Source organism: Hemiscyllium ocellatum, chromosome 37, assembly GCF_020745735.1.
Source record: "Hemiscyllium ocellatum isolate sHemOce1 chromosome 37, sHemOce1.pat.X.cur, whole genome shotgun sequence".
In the NCBI taxonomy this organism is placed as follows: domain Eukaryota; kingdom Metazoa; phylum Chordata; class Chondrichthyes; order Orectolobiformes; family Hemiscylliidae; genus Hemiscyllium; species Hemiscyllium ocellatum.
The window spans coordinates 1,696,613-1,724,542 of NC_083437.1; the positions used below are offsets into that span (position 1 = coordinate 1,696,613).

At 42.5% G+C, this 27,930-nt stretch overlaps 1 protein-coding gene across 1 annotated transcript; it reads right to left on the reverse strand.

The window, feature by feature from the left end:
• Nucleotides 1–332: 332 nt before the first annotated feature.
• On the reverse strand, nt 333–25,814 carry LOC132833544 (gastrula zinc finger protein XlCGF26.1-like). Its single transcript, XM_060851906.1, has 5 exons — nt 25,723–25,814; nt 24,687–24,784; nt 15,723–17,039; nt 6,553–6,626; nt 333–2,495 (listed from the first exon to the last, which is right to left on the reverse strand). The coding sequence occupies exons 3-5, from the start codon at nt 16,922–16,924 to the stop codon at nt 1,903–1,905; spliced, it is 1,869 nt and encodes a 622-aa protein (XP_060707889.1). The 5' UTR covers nt 16,925–17,039; nt 24,687–24,784; nt 25,723–25,814; the 3' UTR covers nt 333–1,902.
• Nucleotides 25,815–27,930: the final 2,116 nt, after the last annotated feature.

Sequence of the window (27,930 nt, forward strand, 5' to 3'; positions counted from 1 at the left end):
GTTTAATTAAGGGAATTTATTTCGGCAAAATCAATTTCATCTAATTTGCTTGAGCGCTTTGAAGAGCTAACAAAAAGTGTTGCAGTGAGTGCTAATGTGGCACATACCAACTTCCAAAAAGCATGAGACAGTGCCACACAACAGACTTGTGATCAAGGTCAGAATTCCTGAAACAAAAGAGACAGCAACAACATAAATATAGAAGTGACTGAATGACAGGGAAGAAGTCAAAAATTGATGTTTTACAGGTGGAAGAATATTTATCATGGAGTCTTCTGGAAATCAGCATTGGTGCAGTTTCTTTCTGCATATACACTGTCAAAAATAGATTGTAAAAAAAATTAATACAGAGATACTCAGTGATTGTTGAACATTATATCATCATACACGTCTTCTATAATTATAGGACTGGACCTAATGACAACTTTTCAGAAATGTTTTCTGAAGTTAAAGTTAACTGGAATACCTACATCTCATGTACCTGCCAAAGGGACTGGAATGTTGAATTATTTGTTATAAGCTGCCACAGACAGATGGTCAAGTTTTAATGGCTCCATTCCTTCCACCACACCAACCAAAAAGCAAACTTTTTCACAACTCCAATAGTGTTGACCTCAACTCCCTTCAACAATTTTGAAATAGCTCGTGGTTAAGTGGACAGTGAGACTTCAAACAACATCTGCAGTTGAAATCTTAATCTCTAACTCTAAGCAATGATCATGAAGCTTCTTGCCTGTAAACAGAAGCAGGAAATCTGTACAAGCAATCAACATTCTTTCATGGAAACAGTGAAATTGAATGCATATTTCTCAGATGTCATTTGAGGGAAATTTAATGGGACTCCTACAAAGGAATTCCGGACTGCTAACTCCAGTTTTGTAATTTTGAACACTACATCAAAAGCACAGATGTTTTGAAACTAATGGTCTTGCAAATTGAATAATGGTTTCATTCTTTAGATTTGTATTTATTCTGGCACATATATGTGTGTACCTTCAACTTAAACAATTCCTTGAGTATCTAAGAGTGTGCTGCATGAACCACATTTCTACGTTAACTTTACAAGTGTCATTGCAGTCCTGACAAAGTCAGTACCTACAAACAGACAGAAAGGGGAATTACAAGGAATTTCATCAGCATTTTCTGACAGGAGATTTTAAACTGCTACAGATCCAGGAGATTAAACTCCAGCAAAGTGATAGGAATCATTAGCATCAGTAGAAAGTAACCCCCCACAGCCGGGATTCATATTGTCATGCCTAGCATACGGGGAGAATTCCTGGCACTGTGAATCTGCCTGTTAATTCTGGCCATCGCACTGTCCATTGTCAGTCTGGAGACAGTAGGATCAATAGGAAAGTGACTCAGGAACAATGGAGGAGGTCACCAGCTCCCAAGGAGACCTGGGGCATACAGCATGTCTTGCATTCCAACACCATGACCAAAAATTAAATGAAGCAATAAAACAGAAATCATGCTCCATCACTCACCCCATCATTTTGCCTGCACTCTATCCATCTCATGCAATACCTAGTTGATTTTAACCCTCTCTCTACCCACATTCACCCTCATCTGCTACACCAATGTAATGCTTACATCCATTTAGCATCATTTCCCCATCACCTACCATGTCAGCTCATCCAGTATTCACAAATACCCTAATGCATACAACAGAAAACAGATTCAGTTCAATTACTCAAGGTTCAACATTGCAGATGGCACACTGTTGAGGAAAGTGCTCTCATTGATAGAAACACTTCTTGATAGGTCTTGACATGTTTGCAGGATTTGACAATTGTAAGTATTTTATGCATCTTTTATATACAGTACTATCATCTTCATGGTGAGCAATTCCATGTGGTATCTTACCCTCCTATCAACAGCAGGATCCAGTGCTGAGTGTCACTGGTGAGCTCGCTGGTGTCTCCGCAGGTGGGATGAAGTAGCGAATCCCTTCCAACACCTGGAGCAGATGAATGGCCTCTCCCCAGTGTGGACTCGTTGGTGTGTCAGCAAGGTACCTAACTGACTGAATCCCTTTCCACAGTCAGAGCAAGAGAATGGCCTCTCTCCAGTGTGAACACGCTGGTGTGTAATCAGGCTGTCAGAATGCCTGAAATTCTTTCCACACTCACTGCAGATGAACGGTTTCTCATCTGTGTGAACTCGCTGGTGTGTCAGTAGATGACCTAACTGAGTGAATCCTTTCCAACAATGGGAGCATTTAAAAGGTCTCTCCCCAGTGTGAACTCGCTGATGTGTCAGTAGGTGAGGTAACTGGGTAAACCCCTTCCCACACTTGGGGCAGGTGAATGGCCTCTCCCCAGTGTGACTGCGCCGGTGAATTTCCAGCTTCGATGGGGAAGTGAATCCCTTCTCACAGTCCTTACATTTCCATGGCTTCTCCATTTTAGTGCCTGAGAGGTCAGATGATTGGCTGGAGCTTTTTCCCCATGGAATGCGTACAGTTTCTCTCCACTGTGAACATGCTCTTTCTTACCACGTTCAAAACCCAATGATGTTCACATCTCAATATGCTTCCTGATTCCGTCAGATATCGATGTGATGCTTGGTTTGGAGATTTTTGACTGTCAATCCTCTCATTCTAAATTCCTGTGGAATTGATACCAAACAGAAAAAATATGAATGAATGTGAAACTACAAAAACATGGGTGGCAGGTTGTGAAATTGAGGTAAGTGAATCTTAAAATGTATGGGGCTGATACTTTCAAAAAGCAACCACGGAAGTGGCTTGATTATCAGAATATCCAACTGGGACACTGCCGTTTGACATAGACAGGGCCCTGCCACTGCCTCCATCTCTCTCTCCCTAATAAATGTCGAAGTTGAATCAGACTGTTCATAACCGTGGCAAAGTTTTTCAACAAAGTCAAGCATCCAATCACATAACTTCATCATCACCAAGACCGACTATTTTCACCTCAGTAACTTCATCTCAGCTCACCTGCTGCTGAAACTCTCATTCATTCCCATGTTATCTCTACACATTAATATTATAACACAGTCCTGGCTCACCTCCCCCTTTTAACTGCTGTGTAATCTTGGAGTCATACAAACCTCTTCTTCCTCAGTCTTCAGCTTTATCTCTTGCATTGTTTTACTGGACAGCCTCATCATTGAGGATAAGGATATTGGTGAACTAAGTTGTTTAAATTGTCCATCACAATTCACGACTAGATGTGACTGGTCTGATGAGCTTAGGTCTGTTTCATTGAGAGAGGGATAGCTTAATGGGTTTTGTCACTTCACCAGGTTGACACCTCATTTTTAGGAATGCTCAGTGTTGTTCCTGGTATACCCACCTGCACTTTAAGGCAAATCTTTGATCTGTTAATAATTGTCACATGTACTGAGATACAGCAAAAGTATTGTATCACATGCTAACCAGACAAATAGTACATAAGTACATCAGGGTCGGGGTAAAAAAACAGAATGTATAATAGCATTACAGGTACAGAAAAGATGCAAATAAATGCAAACTCGAATATATGAGAGATTGATTCAGTAGTCTGGTAACAGTGGGGAATCTGTTTTTAAATCTGTTGGTACAAGTCCTCAAACTTCTGTACCTACACCTCCGCATCAGCACAATTGATACCGATGGGGGTGTGTCATCTACTCCCTTTCCTGAATCAAAGACTAGCTTCTTCATTTTGCTGACATAGAGGGAAATATAGTGGCATTGTGTAAAGACAATAAAACTTTATGCCCTTTCAGTACTCTCTGTCATTTTTGTTTGAGATCCATCCCACCATGGTGGTGTCGTCAGCAAATTTGGAAATGGAGTTAAGGCTGAATTTGGCGACACAGTTAGGAGTGCAAAAGGACTATAGTAAAGGGCATGACACACAGCCTTGCAGGGTTCCAGTGTTCAGGATTAGTGTGGATGAGGTGTTGTCAGGAAATCAAAGGATCCAGTTACAGAGGGGGAAGCAGAGTTTTGGAGTTTTCTCTTGTAGTTTTCTAATCCCTTCACGATTTTGCCTTCTCCATCTGCATGTGTGAAAAAAAATCTTACACAAAGAAATGGGGAAACAAACCTAAAACTTCTACACAAAAGGTCGATGATATTCGAAAGTGATGAATCGAGTGGTCCCCGAATGAGATGTGTTTCTGAGTTTCCTGTTTGCAAATCTTCCGCTTTTAATGTGCTGCAAACAATTTGTATTAAAAAAATCCATTACTGTCAGTGCAGATTACAAAACCAAAGGGGTATGATATTCCCCTTGGTTTGAGTTTGCTGTGTGCAAATGTTTTTCTGCAGTAACATGCCTCCAATAGGCACCTGGCAGCATGCTTCCTGCAGAACATTGTCTCCAGGAGATGACATGGCCCGTAACCATGTTCCCGTATGCTGTAAATGTGGGACCACAATGTTAACATTTTGAGACAGTACCTGAGATGGAGCCCTTCATTAGGAATAGAGCAACATTTATTCAATTCAAATTCCACCATCTGTCGTAGCAGGATTTGAACCTGGGTCCCCGGAACATTGCCTGGGTTTCTCGGTTAAGGATCCAGCGATAATAACTTTACGCCACCACTCTACATGAACAATGTGCAAACTACACACAGTCACCCGGGGCTGGAATCGAACCGGGGTCCCTGTGCTAACCACTGAACCACGGCTTTTGCCCAAAACGTCGATTTTCCTGCTCCTCGGATGCTGCCTGACCTGCTGTGCTTTTCCAGCACCATTCTAGACTCTGGTTTCGAGCATCTTCGGTCCTTGTTTTTACCTAGGACACATGATAGTTATGTCCACCCCTCTCTCACGCCAATTGGCTGTGAAGCCCGTTCCTCACTCACTCCCATTGGTTGAAGAACAGACCCACCCCCTCACCCCCATTGGATGCTGGAGAGGCCCGCCCCCACATTGGTTTCTGAACATTTCCGCCCCTCGTTCACTCCCATTGTTTGCAAGGCCCAAAATTCACTTCTATTAATTGCTGGACGCACCCACCCCTTTTTCATTCCCATTGCATGCTGAACAAACCCACCACCTTATTGATTCCCATTGGTTGTTGGACAGATCCGACCCTCATTCACTCCCATTGACTACCAGTCCCACCGCGCCCCTTAGTTCATTCCCACTGGCTGCAGGACGGAACCGCCCCGTTCCTAGTCAGCCAGAAGAGTACGTGACCGCACGTTCTGGTCCCAGCAGTTTATCGACAATCAACAGCTTTCCCAGCACTCGTCCTTCGTCAAACCAAACAATTTTGTCGCATAACTCTGTTCTGAACTGAACTGGCGTGCTTTCTGCAGGAAATAAACTTCCTTTTGTCAAACCAGCAGATTATAAATTACATTTCAGCAATATTCCTCAGAGTAGCTCCGTTTTTAAATTTTAAAGAAATTAAACTGGTTACTGTCCTTAAGTATTTGCCTTTGTTGCAAAAATGGCAAATTTGTCACAAAAACAAGCTGCACTGTAAGAAATCAAATCTCCAAACCGTGACTCCACCACAAGGACAATGGCAATAAACATGTAAACTTTCCGACAAACCACACACTAGCCTGACCTGTAACTAGGTCAACATTAATTATATCCAAATGTTAACCCCAGAACTGGAAACAATACTGCAGCTCTGGTAGCATGTTTTACAATTTCAACGTAAATCGAAACTTAGGCAAAAGTCCCACAGCTTGAAATGAATTCCCCCCTTCTCCCCGTCCCTCTCAACACACACACACGTGGAACTACAAACTCATTTTAAAAAGTGGTCACTGTTGTTAGTGTAGTGTGAGACAAGAAATTGCAGCTTGGGAGAATAAAAGAGGAAAAAGGATATTCCACAACACTGAGGATCGCTTGTTCTAAATTTTTATTATTTACTTATAGTTAAGTGTTACAAGGAGCCCCAGTTCAATCCCTACCCTGCTCCAGTGGTGGGCAATAATGCATGTGAACAGACTGATAAGAAAATAGGTAATGAGGAGTTAAGCCTTTGCGGTTCAGTAGCAGCGCTCTTAGCTCTTATCCAATGAGTGAATGGGAACTTTTTTTCTACATTATTTCAATGTATCATAAATGTCATTCACATCAGTCAAATTTTTCTGACATTCCTTGCTGTATCTATACTGATAAATCTCTTCCGTCACTACACAAAAACCTTCACATATTTCCTGATTATTTGGGGTCAGAAGTGGATCCAATTGAGCTTTGGCCAAATCAGAGATTTCTAAATGTTCAGCTAAGTCTTCTTGCTGTTATTCTCAAAACAACTGTTTATGAAACCCACGATTTAGATTACTTTACTCAACAACTCCGTTAATCTGTCCTATCACCCCTAAAGATCTTTGCAAATAAGGTGTGCCAATGGCATGTGAACATTGAGGAAGTTTTTTTATAGTATTAAAGACATTGTATACTTGTACACCGTTGTTATTGATCCTAGCTGTGGCATGACACCTTTGCTATGCCATACTAAACTCCAATATAAAGAGAAAATGCTAGTGAAACTCCATAGGTCGGACAGAGTTACATCGGACTAAAAATGTTAACTTTATTTTTGTCCCCAAAGATACCTGCTGAGTTTCTCCAGTATTTCGTCTCTTTAACACATATTTCCAACATCAACAGCATTTTGTCTTCGATTAACCTGAAAGCAATGTGTGCAGTGCCATCAGGGAGACGATTTCCACCTGCTGATTGTGGAAAGGCATTCTGACATCCTATCAACTGAAGAAGTAGCACAGTGACCACTCAGATATATGTGTGAAAGTATTACATTTTACAGCTTCAAATACACCAACTTGGCAAGTTTAAATTAGTTGAATGTATATTACACACGTTTCCAGTGTTCTGTGTTGCTGCGGTTCCTTCGTTCTTGTCAAACCCTAGGACACTGATTTTATCAAAGACTCAAGATTGTAGATTCTGTTCTGTTGAAAATGCTTAATTCTACAGCAGTTCTGATTCTCCTTCTTGTAGGGATTTGCACAGTTTGTTTTTAAATTTGAGAATCTCGCCCAAACCGTCACTGAAAAGTAACAACCACCAACTGATTACCAAGCATTCACCATGGTTCGGTATGTCTCCTATCCACACAACAGGAGAGTTCGTGGGCAAGCGCAGTGCCGATTGCTGTAGGGAGCATGCGCTGAATGGCTAATGGTGACGCACCAACCATCTTTTCTCAGATCGCAAACGGTGAGATGATGCGGGGGCGGATGGAATGATGGATTTGCAGGTTGGAGAAGGAGGCTTCGTGGTCACCTTGTGTAAACCAATAACCTCATAATCTACTATTTGCACCACACGGACAAAGGTTTCTAGTGGTAGGTCCTGAGACAGATTCTCATTGGACGCGCAGCGCAGCAGGATGCATGGATGGACTCCACGTTGGAAAAGGAAATTATTAGAATGGCTGGAAGGAGCTTGCTTCAGAATGGAGACAACTTGTTCATTGAGCTGCATATGTTATTGAAAAGGTAGAGAAGAGAAATGACTCTTCTGAGGTTTCACACTCCAACTGACAATAATGACATGTAAAAGAAAAGACCGATTCTGAAACAAAGGTTATAAAATGCTGCAGAAATTAAGCAGGTCTGGCCACATTCATAGAGAGAAAAAAAGTTAACGTATAAATTCCAGTGACCATTTGTCAGAGTTTTTGACAACTAAGTTTCATAAACTTCTATTCAGCCAGCCACTGTTCACTTCTTATTTTCCTCCAAGTTTATATATTTGTTTATGTCCTGAAACAGAGAGTTGGTGTCACAGACTCGAGTGGTGTGCATTCATCATTGTGGCTGTTAGATGTTCCACTAAGTGTCCTTTTCTGCATATCTGTCTATCTTCTGTACCCTTGTCTATGCCGAGATGGCTTTGGAGAGGGAGCAAGTGATGTGCACCTTTACGCTTAATCTCTTCCACATCAGTTAATATTTGAGATGGCACAGTCTCATATAAACATGAAGAACAGTTTTTTGCTTTAGCTGGGAATGTTCTCTTTGCTTTACTTATTGGTTCTCTTTTTAGTTGGAGTTCACCTTGTGTTTGGGGAAACCAGCAAGATCAGAATGTTCCAGCAAAATAAAACAAATTCAGTCTGAATGTCTGTCTTGCACTTTCAATTATAATTTTCTGAACTTCATTATCTAGACAGATGGGAAATTTAAATCAGACAACAAGATCTGATAGATACCATCAGTTCATTAAGGCCAGAACATTATTAGCCTTTTACTGTTGAAGCAGAAATAATTATCTGTTCTGTCTAAGGGAAAACATAATCAAACATCACTAGGACTAGAAATACATCAAAACATAGTCACATCTGGGTGAAAGTGTGACTGATTCAGTGTTCCAGTGAAGAGCTTTAACTAGTTATAGAGCGTGATTGAGTGTGTTGCAATGAATTGGCTGTGGATAGAACATCAAACAGTTACATGGACTGAGTAAGTGTTTAAGTGAAATGGTAGTGAAATGAGTTTTAAGCACTTTCAGAGTCAGTAGAAAATAAAATAGCAGTCCTATTCGAAACAGGGAAAAATAATGTACCCATTCTGTATGTTTGCTTAAGGTTTCAATTGATATTCAACCTGAAGTGACACAAGGATAGGTAAAAACAAGGACTGCAGATGCTGGAAACCAGAGTCTAGATTAGAGTGGTGCTGGAAAAGCACAGCAGGTCAGGCAGCATCTGAGGAGCAAGAAAATTGATGTTTCGAGCAAAAACCCTTCATCAGGAACAGAGGATTCCTCTATTCCTGATGAAGGGCTTTTGCCCAAAACATCAATATTGTGGAATATTGTGTACAGTTCTGGTCTCCATATTTCAGCAAGGACGTGGAAGCATTGGAAAAGGTGCAGAGGAAATTTACCAGGATGCCTGGCCTGGCGGGAAGGTCTTATGAGGAAAGACTGAGAGACTTGGGTCTGTTCTCACTGGAAAGAAGGCAGCTAAGAGGGGATTTGATAGAGACACACAAGATGATCAGAGGATTAGATAGGGTAGACAGTGAGAGTCTTTTTCCTAGAATGACGACATCAGCTTGTATGAGGGGGCATTACTACAAACCAAGGGGTGATAGACTTAAGACAGTTGTCAGAGGCAGGTTCTTTACTCAGAGAGTGGTAAGGGCGTGGAATGCCCTACCTGCCACATTAGTTAACTCAGCCACATTATGGAAATTTAACCAATCCTTGGATAAGCACATGGATGATGATGAGATAGGGATGAGCTGAGAATAGTTCACAGGTCGGCGCAGCATTGAGGGTCGAAGGACCTGTTCTGCGCTGCAATGTTCAATGTTTTATAAAACCAGGAGTGAACTAGTAAGAGACCAGTGAGTTCACACACTGTTCACCTGCTCATTGTGTGTAAAAATTTTAACTTGATCCTCCAACTTCTCTAAACACCAAATCATTCATTCTAATAAAAGGTTTTTCAAATGTTGTGAATGAAAGAAAAGTTATAAGACCACAAGTGACCTGTGGGTTCACCATCAGGAGAGGCCATTCAGATGCTATGTGTGTGGGAAGGGATTCATCATGTCATCTACCCTAGTGACACCCTAGCATGTTCACAGTGGGAAAAGACCATTCACCTGCTGTCAGTGTGGGAAGGCATTCATTCACTCATCCCATATTTTGAGACTCCAGCGGGTTCACAGGTGATGACCAATATTGGATTCTGTTGCTTTTGTTGCTGTCAGTCATGTCAAGACTGAGTCATGGTTATGCTGACAAATTGAGTGTGCTCATTCTGATGTTACTAATCCAGTAACTGAGCTCAGATTTAACATTAAGGGACCTGTCAAAGAAACAGATTTTGTTTCACTCAAGGAGAAAGTGAGGACTGCAGATGCTGGAGATCAGAGCTGAAAATGTGTTGCTGGAAAAGCGCAGCAGGTCAGGCAGCATCCAAAGAGCAGGAGAATCGACGTTTCGGGCATGAGCCCTTCAGGAATGAGGAAAGTGTGTCCAGCAGGCTAAGATAAAAAGTAGGGAGGAGGGACTTGGGGGCGGGGTGTTGGAAATACGATAGGTGGAAGGAGGTCAAGGTGAGGGTGATAGGCCAGAGTGGGGGTGGGGGCGGAGAGGTCAGGAAAAAGATTGCAGGTTAAGAAGGCAGTGCTAAGTTCGAGGGATTTGATTGAGACAAGGTGGGGGGAGGGGAAATGAGGAAACTGGAGAAATCGAGGTTCATCCCTTGTGGTTGACGGGTTCCTAGGCGGAAGATGAGGCGCTCTTCCTCCAGCTGTCGTGTTGCTATGCTCTGGCGATGGAGGAGTCCAAGGACCTGCATGTCCTTGGCAGAGTGGGAGGGGGAGTTGAAGTGTTGAGCCACGGGGTGGTTGGGTTGGTTGGTCCGGGTGTCCCAGAGGTGTTCCCTGAAATGTTCCGCACGTAGGTGGCCTGTACTTTCTGAATCTGAACCCAGTTGTAACGGAGCTTGTGTCCAGGGTCTAGGAGCTGTGAACCATGGAGGGGAGCAACTCAGACACTTTGTTCCCCATTTCAAGGTGAACTCTCAGAAGAACCTTCCTGTTAGTGAACAGAGAGGAGAAAGATTGTTTGTCATTCTTAATGTCATCCTTGTGTTCAGGCTGACATTCTATTTCTGTTGTACTGTCCCCAGATTGGTCTGAGCTGCAGTCAGGTGATGAACAATATTCAGGTGGAAAAAAAAATCAGAAGCCAACAGTGGTGTCATCCAAGGCTGATTTATTTGATACCTGTCTAACTTATTACACACCAGCCCAGTTACTGGGATTATTAATACAAGCTGATAGAAACACCAACCATCAGAATAAATATGATTCACACCTAGATGTGACAACAGTAATAGTCATAACAGACTGGAGTCACTTGTGAACACACTGGTGGCTCAGTGTTAATGGTGAGATGATCAAGACGAATCCTTTCCCCCTACAGAGAGTAGTGAACGATCCCTCCATCGAGGTGAATCAGTTCATGCTGCAGATCTATTTTGCTTTAAAATCATGAAGAGCTTTGAAACAGGTTTTTATCACTGTGAATATGTTGCTGTGTGCTGAAATGGGAAGGAGTGACTGAATTTCCTCCCACATTGGGAGCTGCTGAATGGCCTCTCCTCAGTGTGAGTGCTCTGGTGGACAGTGTGTGAGAATTCAGGAATGTGCAAGTACATCTGATGAATTAGTGAATCCGGGCGAGTGACCTCTCCCCAGAGTGAACTCACTAGTGTTGCTACAGCTCAATGGAAGGGAACCATGACAGTAGGTTTAATAAATGACATAGGCAAAGTATTGCCACCCCCTCTCTTCAGTATCAACTTGCTGGTGTCTACAGAGTCTGGAGGGTGAAAGGTGAAAATTCATACCTCCAGCATGGGAGACAATGAGAGACAGTTTTGTCGGTAGACAGGAAAAGGGTAGCAGCCAATCAGATTTTGTCAATCAGTGAGAAAGATACTCCAGGAGTTCTTCACACTGATCGTTGAAGGGGAGGATGAAGAATACATGGGAAAGGGAGAGCATTTCAGAAGGACTAAACTGGTTGGAATTTGAAAAACATTCAGTGTGCTGGTTTATAGAAAGATGATTGATTGGAATTTTATACGGAAGATTAACATCTAAAACTGACCTCGAGTTAAGAATTGTGATGAGAATATCACTGGACAACTGATCCAAATGTTAATGCTCAAGGGATACAGGATCAAAACACCACAGTGGCTGGTGGAATTTAGATACCATTCATAAGACAGGATTTGAAAGCTAGACTCTCTGGTCAAGCCATAAGACTACCAATGACAACGGGAACAACTAATCTGGTTCAGCAAGTCCTTGACAGAAAGAAATCTGTCATTCATACCTTGTTTGGCCTACATATGATTCTAAACCTACAGTAATGTGTGTGACTCTTAACTGCCCTCTAAAATGGCCCAGTGAGCCCCTTTTTTGGACAACAAGTAACAAAGAACAATGCAGCACAGGAACAGGTCCTTTAGCCCTCCAAGCTTACACTGACACATAGAACATAGAACATTACAGCGCAGTACAGGCCCTTCGGACCTCGATGTTGCACCACCCTGTCATACTAATCTGAAGCCCGTCTAACCTACACTATTCCATGTACGTCCAAATGCCTGTCCAATGACGACTTAAATGGACTTAAACTTGGCAAATCTACTACTGTTGCAGGCAAAGCATTCCATACCCTTACTACTCTCTGAGTAAAGAAACTACCTCTGACATCTGTCTTATACCTATCTCCCCTCATTTTAAAGTGGTGTCCCCTCGTGTTTGCCGTTCTCTGGCAGCATGTTCCACATACTCACCACATTCTGTGTGAAAAACTTGTCTTGCAGATCTCTTTTAAACATCCCCCCCCCCCCCCCGCTTGCACCCTGAACCTGTGTCCTCGAGCAACTGATTCCTCCACCCTGGGAAAAAGCCTCTATTTTCCACTCTTTTCGTGCCATTTACAATCTTAGAAATTTCTATCACGTCACCCCTCAAACTACTGCGTTCCAGTGAAAACAAATCCAGTCAATCCAACCTTCCTTCATAGCTAAAAACCCCCATACCAAACGACATCCCGGTAAACTTTTGTGTAACCTCTTCGAAGCATCCGCATCCTTCTGGCAGTGTGGTGATCAGAACTGTACACAATACTCCATATATGTCCACTTTAAATAAAGTTCTATAAAGCTGCAATCTAACTTATCTATCCTTATACTCTATACCTCTTCCAATGAAGGCAAGTATGCAGTGAGCCTTTTTTACTACCTTGTCTAGTCACGCTGCCACCTTCGGTGTCTGTGGACCTGCACACCCAGATCACTCTGCATATTATTACTCGTAAAGGTTCTACCATTTACTGTATAATTTCCACTTGCATTTGACCTTCCAAAATGCATCACCTCATATTTGCCTGGATTAAGCTCCATCTGCCATATTTCTGCCCATGCCTCCAACTGATACATATCCCAGTGCATCCTCTGACAATCCTTCTCACTATTGGCAACTTCACCAGTCTTTATATTGTCTGCAAATTTAATAATAATTAGATCACCTACATTTTCCTCCAAATCATTTATGTAGATCACTGTTATGGTCTAAACCAGACCCCTCAAAACATTTTTAAGCAGGTAGCCCAGACCGTAACTTTACTACTTATTTAGCTGGGTGTACAGTGGATATTCCCGGAGTAAATTAGCTGGGTTGACTGCCAAGTTTTAAATAAACAAAATATATTTCCAAATTACAGACTGAAACACGAATAAATGAAAACAGAATACCGGATAACTTATCCTATCCAAATCCACGTTAAAGATGCTGTTCCGAAAAAAGCTTGCAACAGTCCCAATGCACACATCCCTTAGCACAAACAGTAAACAATGGCACAGGCAACTTACACTTCAAAATCATAATGGCAGAAGGACAGAGAGAAAGCTTCCAGTTTCCCCTGTGACTCTTACTCAACTCACTCCTGAACTGAATTGAACTGCACTGCTGGGGAGCTGGCCATGCCCGTTTGACTATACTAGTCTTTCAAAAGACCTTTCAAGCTTTTGGCTTGTTAGGATAAACAATAAGGTCCCAATGAACCATTCAAACTTCAGACACAATGGACCCTGGCCAACTGCCCCCTCTCTGAAAAAATACTCAAAGGCAAAGTAACTTTGTACCAGACCAGCATTGTGATGATCACAAACAGCAGAGGTTCCAGCACTAATCACTAGTCACAGCCCTCCATTCTGAAAGGCACCCTTCCACTGCTATTCTCTGCCTCCTATGACTAAGCCAGCTCTCTATCCATTTTGTCAACTCACCCCTGACACCATGTGACTTCACCTTTTGTACCAGTCTGTCATGAGGGACATTGTCAAAGGCTTTACTCAAGTCCACGTAGATAACATCAACCACTTTTCTCTCATCTATCCTCTTCGTCACATCCTCGAAAAACCCAATCAAGTTAGTGAGGCACAACCTCCCTGCACAAAACCATGCTGTCTATCACTAATGAGTCCATTTGCTTCAAAATGCAGATAGATCTTGTTCCTAGTTCATAGAATAGAAAAGTACAGCACAGAACAGGCCATTTGGCCCACGAGGTTGTGCCAAGGATTAATCCTAATCTAAAATCAAATAACTTAACCTACTCAATTCACTGCTGTCCATGTGCATGCCCAGCAGTCGCTTCAATGTCCATAATGACTCTGCTTCCACCACCACTGGCAACATATTCCATGCGTTCACAACTCTCTGTGTAAAGAACCTACCTCCAACGTCTCCTCTCTGCCTTCCTCCTAACACCTTAAAACTGTGACCCCCTCATGGCAGTCAATCCTGCCCTAGGGAAAAGTCTCTGTTTTTTGACTCCATCAATACCATGTACACCTCGATCGGGTCACCTCTCCATCACCTCTCCGGAGAGAAAAGTCCGAACTTAGTCAATCTCTCTTCATAAGACAAGCTTTCCAGTCCAGGCAGCATCCTGGTAAACCTTCCTTGCACCCTTTCCAAAGCCTCCGCTTTTTCCCTTCAATAGGGCAACCAGAACTGGACACAATATTCCAAGCGTGGCCTCACTGGGGTTTTGTAGAGCTGCGGAAAAACCTTGCAGCTCTTAAACTTGATTCCCCTATTAATGAAAGCCAAAACACCATGTGATGTCTTAACAACCCTATCCAATTGGGTGGCAACTTTGAGGGATCAATGCACTTGAACACCAAGATCCCTCCACATTACCAAGAATCCTGTCTTTATTCCTATATTCAGCTTTCAAGTTCGACCTCCCAAAATGCATCATTTCTCATTTTGATTAGATTAGATTAGACTTAGATTAGACTTACAGTGTGGAAACAGGCCCTTCGGCCCAACAAGTCCACACCGACCCGCCGAAGCGCAACCCACCTATACCCCTACATTTACCCCTTACCTAACACTATGGGCAATTTAGCATGGCCAATTCACCTGACCCGCACATCTTTGTGACTGTGGGAGGAAACCGGAGCACCCGGAGGAAACCCACGCAGACACGGGGAGAACGTGCAAACTCCACACAGTCAGTCGCCTGAGTCGGGAATTGAACCCGGGTCTACAGGCGCTGTGAGGCAGCAGTGCTAACCACTGTGCCACCGTGCCGCCCATTTATCCAGGTTGAACTCCATCTGCCATTTCTCAGCCCAGCTCTGCATCCTATCAATGGCACGCTGCAGCCTACAACAGCCCTCAATACTACCAATGGCATCTCCAACCTTTGTGTCAGCCGAAAATTTACTAACCCACTCCTCGACCTCCTCATCCAAATCATTTATAAAAACTACAAAGAGCAAGGCCAGAGAACAAAGAAACTTGATTCGGAGAAACTTTTCCAATAATTTCTCTACCACTAATATAAAATTCACAAGCCTGCAATTTCCAGGATTATCTCTGTTACCCTTCTTAAACAATGGGACAAAATTGGCTTTTTCTCCAGTCCGCTGAGGCCTCATCTGTGGCCAAATAGGATACAAAGATGTCTGTCAACGCTCCAGCAATTTGTTCTGTAGCCCCGCTAAAATTCTAGAATAGATTCCAACAGGATCTGGGGACCTATTTACGTAATACTGTTTAAGATGCACAATACCTTTTCCTCTTTAATAGCATCATACAAACAGCCACACTGAGCCATACTCAGAAGATCCTAGTTTCCTAAAATCTGCAGAAACAGACCAATAAACATGATTCACTTCTGGAGGACATTAACAGCAAAACTCATTTACTTGTGAACTCGTTGGTGTCTCATCAGATTGGATGAGTGAGCAAATCCTTTCCCACACTCAGAACAGGTGAATGGCTTCTCCCCAGTATGAACTCGCTGGTGGACAGTGAGTTGAGATGATCGCTTGAACCCAGTCCCACAGTGAGAGCACCTGAATGGTCTCTCACCAGTGTGAATTCGTTGATGGGTCATCAGTTCCCAGGAAGTTTTATAGCACTTCCCACAGTCTGGGCATTTGAAAGGTCTCTCTCCAGTGTGAACTCGCTGGTGTATTAACAGGTGGGATGACAAAATGAATCCTTTCCCACACTCAGAGCAGGTGAATGGTCTTTCCCCAGTGTGAACTTGCTGATGTCTCAGTAGAGCAGATGAATCAGTGAATCTCATCTCACACTCAGAGCAGGAGAATGGTCTATCCTCAGTGTGAATTCGCTGGTGTCTCAACAGATAACGTGACTGACTGAATCCCTTCCCACACTGAGAGCAGGTGAACGGTCTCTCACCAGTGTGAATTTGCTGGTGTACAATTAGTCGAGATGAGTGCCTGAAGCCGCTCCCACACTGAGAGCATCTGAACAGTCTCTCCTCAGTGTGAACACATTGATGGGACATCAGCTCTCTGGAACTTTCAAAGCAATTCTGACAGTCTGGGCATTTAAAACATACATCCACAGTGTGAACTCGCTTGTGTGTAAGTAAGCTGGATGATCGAGTGAACCCCTTCCCACACTCGGAGCAGATGAATGGTCTCTCTCCAGTATGCACTCTCTGGTGTACAATGAGTCGAGAGGAGTATCTGAACCCAGTCCCACAGTGAGAGCACTTGAATGGTCTCTGGTCAGTGTGAACACGTTGATGAGACATTAGTTCCTTGGAACGTGTAAAGCATTTCTCACAGTTTGGACATTCAAGTGCCATCTCCCCAGTATGAATTTGCTGGTGTTTTAGAAGGTGGGATAACTGAATGAATCCCTTTCCACATTTGGAACAGGGGAATGGTCTCTCCCCGGTGTGACTTCGCCGATGTCTTTCCAGATCAGAGGGGGATTTGAAATTTTTCTCACAGTCTCCACATTTCCATGGTTTCTCTCCAATGTGACTGCATTTATGTTCTGAGAATCCAGATGATTGTCTGAATCCTGCTCCAAACGCAGAACATGTGCATGTTTTCTCCCCACAGTAATTGGTGATTTTACCTTCCATGTTCAAAATTGATGATAGTCAAGTTAGAATAAATTGTGTGACACCATCAGATCCTGATGAGATGTTTGATGTAATTTCCCAACTGCAAAGCCTCCCCCTCCAATACCCTGTGAAACTGATTTAAAACAGAATAAAGATAATGAAAAAGTTGCAAACACAAAATTGGGGAATTGACTTGGTGAGATTCTACTAAAGCTTTGTATGAATGCATGGGGTGCCTATAAAAGTGACCACGAAGGCTGCAGGTTTGTCATCAAATCAGTGAAGGGCAAGGGCAGTAAGCCCAGGGAACTCCGGATGTCAAGGGTTATCGAGAATTTGAAAAACAAAAGTGCATATGTTTGATACAGCGCAATAAAAACAGGGGAGGTCTTTCAGAAGCACAGTTTGTGTGAGGGGCACAATGCTTAAAAAATAAATTAGATGGATAAAGAGTGGCCACGAAATATCTTTGGCAGATACAATCATAGCATTTTATGGGTATATTTAGAATAAGGGTATTGTAAGTAAAGGAGTGGGACCTATTAGAAACCAGAGGGACAATCTGTGTGTTGAGTCAGAGTTTGTGGGCAAGATGTGAAATCTATGTCTGTGTCTATTGTCTATGTTGAGAAAGTTGATAGCTTTAAAACTGGTCTTTAAACATTTAGACTAAAATATAATGCTGAATTATAGAACACTAGAAAATAGACAGGCAAGAAGGCTCAGAAAAAGGGGAGAACTTGAAGAATTCAGAAGATAGGGACGTCTGGGCTCACCAAGTCATAACAGGATGCTGATAGGCAATTAAGAACGTTTGCCTTAGCATCGACATTCACAACCTTTCCCTTGTGAAATTGATTCTGTAAATGAAATTTGGTACTATCAAAAGCTTTGTAATTAACAATTAGATGCTGCCAATTATAATGTATCCTTATTACCCCTTGCAAGTAGGGCAGACACAGAGAAAAAAAACCTTTGCTGACTTGAAAGTTCAAAAGGACACTAGAGACAGAGAGAGACCAGTTTAGTGTTGGAGCCAGTAGAAAATTAACTCTTAGTGGTTATCTGCTATGGATTGAATTTAATTGCATTTTGGGATTTTATGATGATATTGGACATCCATTACCAGTTATTAAATACAAACTCTGTAAAAGGTAATATTAGTGAAGCTTTAACTTACTGGTTGTTCTTGCAGACCATTTTACAGACCTTATAGATTGCACACTGTCTAACTAATCAGATCTTATGTCTTATTTGAATTTGAATCAATCCCTGAAAAGAAAGCATGTTAATTCAAAGACTAATGAGTCAGTTTAAATGCAACCTTATGGTAACATCTCAGCCTCAGGTACAGAATGATGCAGTGCATAAAAAGCAGGAGTCTGCTCCGAGCTTAGAAACTATTCTAAGCCTAACATTGAAGAAATTCTGGCACAAATGTGTCAGGAGCCATTTTATGATCAAAAGTTTGCCCTCCTTGCTAAGAAGCTATTTTGTAAAACAATTGTATCTGACATGTGAGCTGTGCAAGGTTACCTTATGAATTCTCCAATTAGCTCAGAATGGTACTTTTTTATGATAGGAATTTATCTCGCCAACAGGGGCCTAACTTGGCTGGGTATGTTTTTCCCACCTGGCTTAGGGCCTGTAGGAGTGATTAGTCTAGCGTATACAAACCTAAAATTAACTTTTCTTCCTTTCAACAGAATGGTGCTGGAAAAGCACAGCAGTTCAGGCAGCATCCGAGGAGCAGTAAAATTGACGTTTCGGGCAAAAGCCCTTCATCAGGAATTCCTTTCAATTATGGTCTTTCACTATTATTGGTCTAATTAAGAACATGCAATATTTTTGTAAAGTTTTGTATATAGGAAGCCACTTTGTATCAGTACATCGGAGTAGCCTGCTGGGGCACTGGAAGAGCTGGTACCCTACTCTCCTAGGTTATTAGAACCTAGTTAATTTAACTTGTAGTAATCAGTGTTATGTTGTAACAGTCATGCTATTGGTGAATAAAAGAGGATGACTAAAATTAAATAAACTGTCTGTAAGAGGTTTTTATTCCAGACTTCCAAAGATTACGATCTCCAGGATGAACCAAGAGAGAGGTTTACAGGTCTGAGCTCATAAGGGATTCCCTGGGCCGTCTCAAATCTCAACTGTAACAATGTAGCTGAACATTCCAGTCAAAACGTCAAGGTTTTAGAAAATGTTCAGATTAAAAAGGCGGTATCACAAATTTTAGCAGGCATCAAAGTGTATAAACCCCAGGAACTGATGAGTTATAGAGATATAGTCATAAAGATAAACAACATGGAAGCAGACCGTTTGGTCCAACTTGCCCATTCCAACCAGGTATCCTAAATTAATCCTGTCCCATTTACCAGGATTTGGCCCATATCCCTCTAAACCCTTTCTATTCTTGTACTCCTCCAGATTATTTTTAAATTTTGTAATTGAACCAGCCTCTACCACTTCCTCTGGCAGTTAATTACATACAGGGGCCACCCTCTGCATGAAAATGTTGCCCCCTTTGCTCCCTTTTAAAACTTTCCCCTTTCACCTCATAGTCAGAGTCATACAGCATGGAAACCCGACCCTTTGGTCCAACTTGTCCATGCCAACCAAGTTTCCCAATTAAACTAGTTCCATTTGCCTGCATTTGGTCCATATCATTCTACACCTTTCCTATTCATGTGACTGTCCAAATGTGTTTTAAACATTGTAACTGTACCTGCATCTGTCACTTCCTCTGGCAGTTCATTCCACATATGAATTACCATCTGTTTGAAAAAGGTGCCGCTCAAATCCCTCTTAAATCTTTCTCCTTCTACCTTTAAAATATGCCCACTAGTTTTGAACTTCCCTATCTTATGGAAAAGTCCTTTGTTATTCACCTTGTTATCATCTATGCCCCTCATGATTTTATAAACTTCTGTAAGGTCACCCCTCAACCTCCTATGTTCCAGTGAAAGAAGTCCCAGCCTAACCAGCCTCTCACTATAACTCAAATCCTCCAGTCCCGGCAACATTATAATAAATCTTTTCTGAACCCGCTCCAACTTAATAATATCTTTCCTACTATAGGACAACTAGAACTTTACACAGGACTCTAAAAGTGACCTCACTAACGTCCTGTACAACCTCAATATGATGTCCTATTTCCTATACTCAAAGAAGAGGGTCCAATGATCCACTTAATGCACTGACCAATTAAGGCAAGCATACCAACCACCTTCTTCACCATTCTGTCTCCCGGCAATTCCACTTTCAAGGAACAATGAACCTGCACTCCAAGGTTTCTTTGGTCAGCAAAACTCCCCTGACTTTATAAGTCCTGGCCTGATTTGCCTTTCCAACATGCAGCACTTCACACTTGTCTTAAATTAAACTCCATCTTCTAACCTTGGCTCATCCTCCCATTTGATCAATGTCTCTAATGAAGCCTTCTTCACTATCTAGTACATCACCAATTTTGATGCCATCATCTGCTAACTTATTCAGTATCCCTCCTATATTCCCATCCAAATATTTCTATAAATGACAAAAAGCAGTGGACCCAGCACCAATCCTTGCAGCACATCACTGGTTACAAGTCTGAAAAGTAATCGTCTGTCTCCTCCCTTCAAGTCAATGCTGTATCCAAATGGCTAGCTCACCTTTGATTCCATGATATCTAATGGAGCAAACTCTCTCAAAGTGCAATGGGAGGCAAGGGAGGAGATTGCTGGGGCCTTGGCAGCGATATCTCATGGTTCATAGGTGAAGTGCCAGATGGCTGGAAGATAACTAGTGTGGTTCCTTTGTTCAAGGAGGCAGAAGGGATCAGCCAGATAATTCCAGACCAGTTAGTCAGTGGCAGGGAAATTATTGGGAAAAACTCTGAAGGGCTGAAAATGTGTTGCTGGAAAAGCGCAGTAGGTCAGGCAGCATCCAAGGAGCAGGAGAATCGACGTTTCGGGCATGAACCCTTCTTCAGGATTCATCGATTCTCCTGCTCCTTGGATGCTGCCTGACCTGCTGTGCTTTTCCAGCAACACATTTTCAGCTCTGATCTCCAGCATCTGCAGTCCTCACTTTCTCCTAAAAACTCTGAAGGACAAGATTATGGAAAGGCAAGGATTGGTCAGAGGTAGTCAGCAAGGATTTGTTAGTCATCCTGTTTGACTAACTGAATTGATATTTTTGAAAAGGGGACAACATATATTGGTAAAGGTTGTGTTGTTGATGTGGTCTTCACTGAGGAGCCCATGAAATGCAAGAACAAGGCAGCAAACTGGATCCCAAACTAGCTTACAAATAGGAGGGAAAGGACGGTGGTGGAGGGAGTTTTTGGATTTGGAAGTCTGTGATGAAAGCTGTGAACAGTGGTGTACCATGGGGATTGTGCTGGGACCCTTGTTGTTTGTGTGTACATGCATGACTTAGATGTGAATGTAGAAGGTACAATTAGTAAGTTTGCAGATGACAAAAAAATTAGTGCTGTTGATAGCGAGGAGGATGGTCTTAGGCTACAGTCTGAAAATGATCAGCTGGTAAATTGGGCAGAGCAAAGCAGATAGAATTTAATCCCAATAGGTGTGAAGAGATGTATTTTTGGTGGTTTACAAATAATATGCAGCATAAATGGCCAGTCCTGAGGGAGTACTGAGGAATAAAGGGGCTGTAGTGGAGAGGTCCATCGATCCCTGATGGTAACACAAGTAGACAGGGTGGTGTAGAATATAGGGGCAAGGAAGTCATGTTACAAATTTATGAACCAATGGTTAGGCCACAGGTGGAATACGATGCGCAGTTCTGGTTGTCACACTATTGGAAGGATGTGATTGCACTGGAGAGGGTGCAGAGGAGGTTCACCAGGATGTTGCCTGGGATGGGAAGTCTCAATTATGAAGAGTGACTGGACAGGTTGGGTTTGTTTGCCCTGGAGCAGAAGAAATTGATAAGGGGTTTGATTGAGGTATCCAATATTTTGACCTGCATTAGACAGTATCGATCATGACAATCTCTTTGCCATGTCAAATGTGCTAAGACCAGAGGGCATTGTGGAAAGGAGCAAGATTTGAGTAAAAGCTTCACTCAGGAGGAGGTAGATGTAGACATTGTGCTGCCCGAGAGACTAGTGGACATAGGTACTATCAGAACATTTAAGACATATCTGGATGAGTGCTTAAAATGCCAGGCCATAGTTGGCTATGGATAGAGAAGGTAAATAGGAGTGCAATCTGGTGTTTGTTGGTCAGTATAAATATGGTGGGCTGAAGGGCCTGGTACTATGCTGTATGAGTGTATTAAGGTAAACTGATTCACTAAGGTCCTTGAGGGAGGGACCTTGCTAGTGGATCTGGGCCTTTACAAGGCTCTGGTTTCTATAGGAGAACAGAGCAAGAAGTGGAAGAGACAGGAAGGAAAGGGATTTTAAATATTTACAATTCATCCAGAACTGTGTCAGAATTTCCCAGCCCTACTCTTCCAAAATCTCAACCTCCACCATTTAAAGGACCACACTATCAGGTGTTATGTGACAACTATCATAACTCAGTCACACATCACCCTCACTTATCTAACACCCAGTATTGAGTGAGCAGAAATCACCTTTATTTAGATTTTGTGAAGACTGAAGGCATTGGCTTCACTTTCTGTTACAAACCCCACACCCACCTCACTGGACCCTTCCCTCTCCCTGATAAGTGTCTAAAGCTGAACCACTCTGTTCTCTAGCACCATGAAATATTTCATCCTATGTTGAGCATCCAACCACATATCCCCATCATTACCAATATTGCCTCTGTCCACCTCAGTAACATCACCCGACTTCACCTTTGTCTAAGTTCACCTAATACTGAAACTCTCATCCATTTCTTTTTTAGCTCTAAAAATAACTAGCCTTGCACACTCCTGGCACATTCAACATCCCATTCAGCTTAAGGTCATGCAAATCTCCCATGTGCTTACTCACACCCTGCCTTCACCTGACCTCCCCATTCTCTGGATGGCAAAGCATGAAGGATACTGAAATCCTTATCCTTATTTTCAAATTTCTACACAGCACCTCCCACTCCAGCCTCACAACTCTGAGATACAGTTTACCTTAAATTCCAATATTCTAAGCATTCTTGATTTTAAGAGTCCCATCTTTATCACCATACTTTCAATTTCCAAGGCTATACCTCTTGCATTACTCCTTAAACCACTGATTTTCATCCTTACTTTCTTTCATTCACTTTGCTCCTTAAAACCGACTTCTTTAGCCTAATTTCTCATTATCTACCCTCATATCTCCACGTGATCTGATGTCAAACATTATTTTATGAATACCTTGTGTAATATTGCATCATTTTATTACATCACAAATGACCAAAAATAAAACTCTTAATCTGGACATAAACCCTGGTCCTTCACGATCATTTGGTAACTATTTACCGAACAGCACAGTCACCACAGGGACTGCTGTGGTTCAAGAGGGTCAAACACCATCTTTTGCATGAGTAACTGGGGATTGACAATATTTACTAACATGAATGGAGGGAGGGAGGGTGAGGAGAGAGAGAGAATGAGAGAGTGAGAGAGAATGAGAGAGTGAGTTAATGGAAAAGGACTGCAGTACAGGAAGGAAGAAATTGTGGGAAGGTAAAGCTTTTAAGTCCACAGTTTATGGTCAGGAGATCATCAGAACACAAACTTGAGAGGGTGCAGAAAAGACTTACAAAGATGTTGCTGTGCTTGGAGGATTTGAGCTAGAGGCTGAATAGACTAGGGCAATTTACCCTGAAACATTGGTACCTACGGGTTGACCTTGTAGAGGTCTTGTAAAATTATGAAGCACGTGGATTGGGTGAATAACTCAGGCCTTTTTCCCAGGGTAGGGGAGTCAACTTGAGGGCACAGGATAAAGTGAGAGGGGAAAGATATAAAAAGGAGGAGATGGTAGTATATATATGGAATAAGCTGCCAGAGGAAATGGTGCAGGCTGATAAAACTACGAACATTTAAAAATCATATAGATGGATACATGAAAATTAACGCCAAAGAGGGATATAGGCCAAAATCTGGGAAATGGGACTCGATCTGGTCAGTGAAGATGGGTTGAACTGAAGTGTTTGTTTCCAAGCTGTATGACTCTAAAGATATGGTAGAAACCTCATCTGACACAGATCGCAAAACTAACATGGGCTGAGGGAGGGCGAAAGTAAAATAGAACAATATATTGAAATGAATTCAGATCCACACTAACACCAGAGCCACAGGAACCCCTGCAGATAACAGGCACAGTACTAACAGGTCAACACTGTTGATGAATAATCAAAAAATATCAACAGTTTCACTATATTCAATCTGAAACTCTCATCCTGGAGCCTACAGCTGGAATGATATCCGAAACACTGGGGTCAGAGAAAAATTGTGAAAATCCCCTGGGTGAGAGTGATGTCACAGTGTAGTTATTGCTGCGTGATGATATTATCTACAGGAACACAAAGCATATGGGTCACTGTAAATCAGAGATCCCCACACATCAGGAAAGACGGCAGGGTCCCTGAAAGGGGGCAGACTGGTACATTCATCAGAATGTTTCAGGACTGAGGGATTTGTGATGTGAAGCTAAAGGGAGATTTGACAGAGCTGTAAGAGTTTATGATTGCTTTAGGCAAGGCACATATTCCTGTCAGCTGATAGGAAGTAGCCAATGGGATATAAATTTAAGATCTTGGACATTTGTGGGAGAGAGTCTGTGATAGAGAAATCATATACAATTCCTGGTAATGACTGTGAAGACAACACTTACACTCAAACACCAATCATATCCAGTAGCTGATGAAGCTACTAATTCTGTCGGATTTGTATGTGATGTTTGGTTGGAGCTTTCTGTCCCCTTCAAATTTTCTGCAAAAGAAGTTTAGAAAAGACATTGTCAAGCAAGGTTACAATTCAGAAAATATATTCCATTTCTTTGATTTTTCAGCGTGTGTGTGTGTCCTTTCAAATCACAGTGAAAGAAATTTCTAAAATCAATCACTAGCAGTCCAGGATAGAATACAGCAGTATTATTTTGTAAGTGTTAACATAGTTTCTCTCTCCATCAAAGCTGCTAGTCCTACTGGGTTTCTGCAGCACTTTGTTTTTCTTCAGAAATTCACAAAATCCATTCCTCATAGTTCATGTATGCTCCATGCTGCACACTGCCCCTCAATCTATGACTCCATGTGATCAGCAGTCCCTTGAGTTGATGGTGAAGTCTAATCACGGTGATCAGCAACTGCCCTGGATCTTCAGATTAGAGACAAAAAAGCTGCAGATCCTAGAATCCAAAGTAGACAGGCAGCAGGCCAGGCACCATCTGGACTTGGAGACGTCGACTTTTTAGGTGTACACCGGAAACATCAACGTCTCCACCTGCTGCCTGGCTACTTTGGGTCTTCAGGTGACTGACCAGAGCCAGGAATCTTGAGAAACATGAGACAGGATGTCTCATGAGGTAATGGGATCTCGATGACAGGATTTGCTTCCTTCTCTTTCTTTTGTCTGCTGCTCCTCTGCCTCATCAATAAGACATGGGGTTTAAAGACTCATACAACTTGATGGACAAGTCCTCTCCATTCTAAAAGTGAGCTTGAAGCTCCTCCCGGTCTTTTCAAACATTGACCCTGACAGAGATGGCGCCAACACCCCCCACCCCACCACCGCCCACCCCGGTCCGCGGCCTGTCTCAGCGGGAAATCCTGGACCTCTCGCCGCATTTGGCACAAACGGGGCACCAGGAGTTTAATCTTCGGGTTTCGAGATTTGGACAAGATATTTACAAAGACTCCGGCTCCACCTACGAGATCTCCTGCTCTCTGCAAGCCACTTCATTTTCACCAATTCCGGAGCCGAAAACAAACCCTCCGTCCGCCGCCAACTCTGACTTCGCGCATGCTCCCTACGCGTGCCATCTTGCGCATGCGCATTGCTCCCCGTGCTGCAGACAGAAGACAGACGGAGCCCCGCGGACTGTGCCCAGTTGCTGCGCCGTGTGCCTTTGTTTTCTCAGTTTCTTGGTGTTACGGAAACGTCTCTTGAGGGATACCTTGAGGGGAGGTGGTGGTATTTTTGGTGGACGATCAATTTAGAGACCTAGGTAATTAGGGCGGCACGGTGGCACAGTGGTTAGCACTGCTGCCTCACAGCGCCTGAGACCCGGGTTCAATTCCCGACTCAGGCGATTGACTGTGTGGGGTTTGCACGTTCTCCCTGTGTCTGCGTGGGTTTCCTCCGGGTGCTCCGGTTTCCTCCCACAGTCCAAAGATGTGCGGGTCAGGTGAATTGGTCATGCTAAATTGCCCGTAGTGTTAGGTAAGGGGTATATGTAGGGGTATGGGTGGGTTGCGCTTCGGCGGGTCGGTGTGGACTTGTTGGGCCGAAGGGCCTGTTTCCACACTGTAAGTAATCTAATCTAATGTTCGTGGGACCGGGTTCGAATCCTGCTGCAGCAGATTTTGGAATTTGAATTCAATAGAGACCATTGTCGATTGTCGGAATAATCCACCTGCTTCAGTCATGTTCTAGTCATCCTTACCCGGTTTGGCCGACATGCCGAGTCCAGATTCGCAGCAGTGTGGTTGATTCTGGCAATGAAGGAATAGACAATGACTATTGTCCGAGCCAATAGTTCCTCATCCTGTCGATGTTTTTTTTAAATCCTTTGTCAAAACATTTTCTCGTCTGGAGAAAACACAATGCACTTTAGGGTGCTTTACATCACCAACACGTTATACAGAGCAAATTAAATGAATGTCTTGGTGAATCCTGAGGGATTGATGAGCTGCAGCTTCTGACTTTGTTTTTCCTCTTTCAATCCTCATTCAAGCTCGAATGTATCCTTTATGTTCCTATGATCTTAAAATGAGAAAATTAGTCCTGGTCAGTCCCGGTTCTGACAAAGGGTCACTCGACCCGAAACATTAACTCTGCCATATCTGCTGAGCGTTTCCAGCAATTTCTGTTTTGCTTACAATTTACAGCATTTACAGTTCTTTTGGTTATTAAGTCCTTCTTGGTGTTTATGAGTAGCACTAGTTAACATTCTCATACAAGTACAGTGCTTTAAAAAATATGTTTGAAGATTACATATTTATAATCAATCCCGTAGTGTGAAAGGGATAGCACCTCAGTATTGTGGAAATGCCTTTAGGAATATGTTTAGTCCAGAATAGACAACAAATGCAGAAAGAGATTAGCAGTTGTGGTCTTCGCCTTTTTTTGTTCAGGCATGAACATGGTCTGATGAAATGTGGAGTCACTTTTTACTCGCCCAAGGGTTGTCTCCATGATGCTGAACAGAACCTAAACATACCTGCCCTACTTCCCACAGCGTTACCCTTACCATATTTTTCCATCTCGGAGCCATGATCGGGTTCGCTTTGACATCACTTCCCTCACAACCAGGCTAACTTCTCTTGCTGCTAGTTCCAATATGCTGCCACAACAAAACAAATTCCCCTCCCAATCTGGACAATCAGAGGAAAAAACAATTGAATGAATGAATCAAAGTTAATTCGTTGATTGAACAAATGTAGTTTGATTCGTTGAATGAATGAACACACTTTGATTCATTAATTGACTGAATACACCGCGTTTCATTGAATGATCAGGAGCACTTTGATCCATTGAATGAATGAAAAAGTTTGATTCAATCAGTCAACGAATTAACTTGTATTCATTCATTCAGTAAACCAAAGAGCAGTAATTCATTAAACAAATCAAGGTAATTCCTTGAATAAATGAAGGCAATTTGAATCCCTAAATGAATGAACAAAGGTTGATTCTCCTCATGAACGAATGCCGTTTGATTCGACGATGATTCATTGCAAGTATGAATGAAGCTTAGTTCATTGAATGATGAATGAAGTTTGATTCATTGATTAAATGAATGCAGTTGAATTCGTGGAATGAATTAATATCATGTGATTCAATGAATGAACAAATTATGTTTGATTTACTAAATGAATGAATGACGTTTGATTCATTAATTGAATGAATTCACTTTGGTT

Bases quoted from the DNA above. Each gene is read 5' to 3' on its own strand.
- LOC132833544 (XM_060851906.1), bottom strand. From the start codon at position 16,924: ATGGAAGGTAAAATCACCAATTACTGTGGGGAGAAAACATGCACATGT. The intron at 6,627-15,722 runs GTAAATGAGTTT...CATTGCTTTCAG, and splicing joins AGACACCAACGAGTTCACAA to GTTAATCGAAGACAAAATGC. The intron at 2,496-6,552 runs GTATCTTTGGGG...GAACGTGGTAAG, and splicing joins ATACTGGAGAAACTCAGCAG to AAAGAGCATGTTCACAGTGG.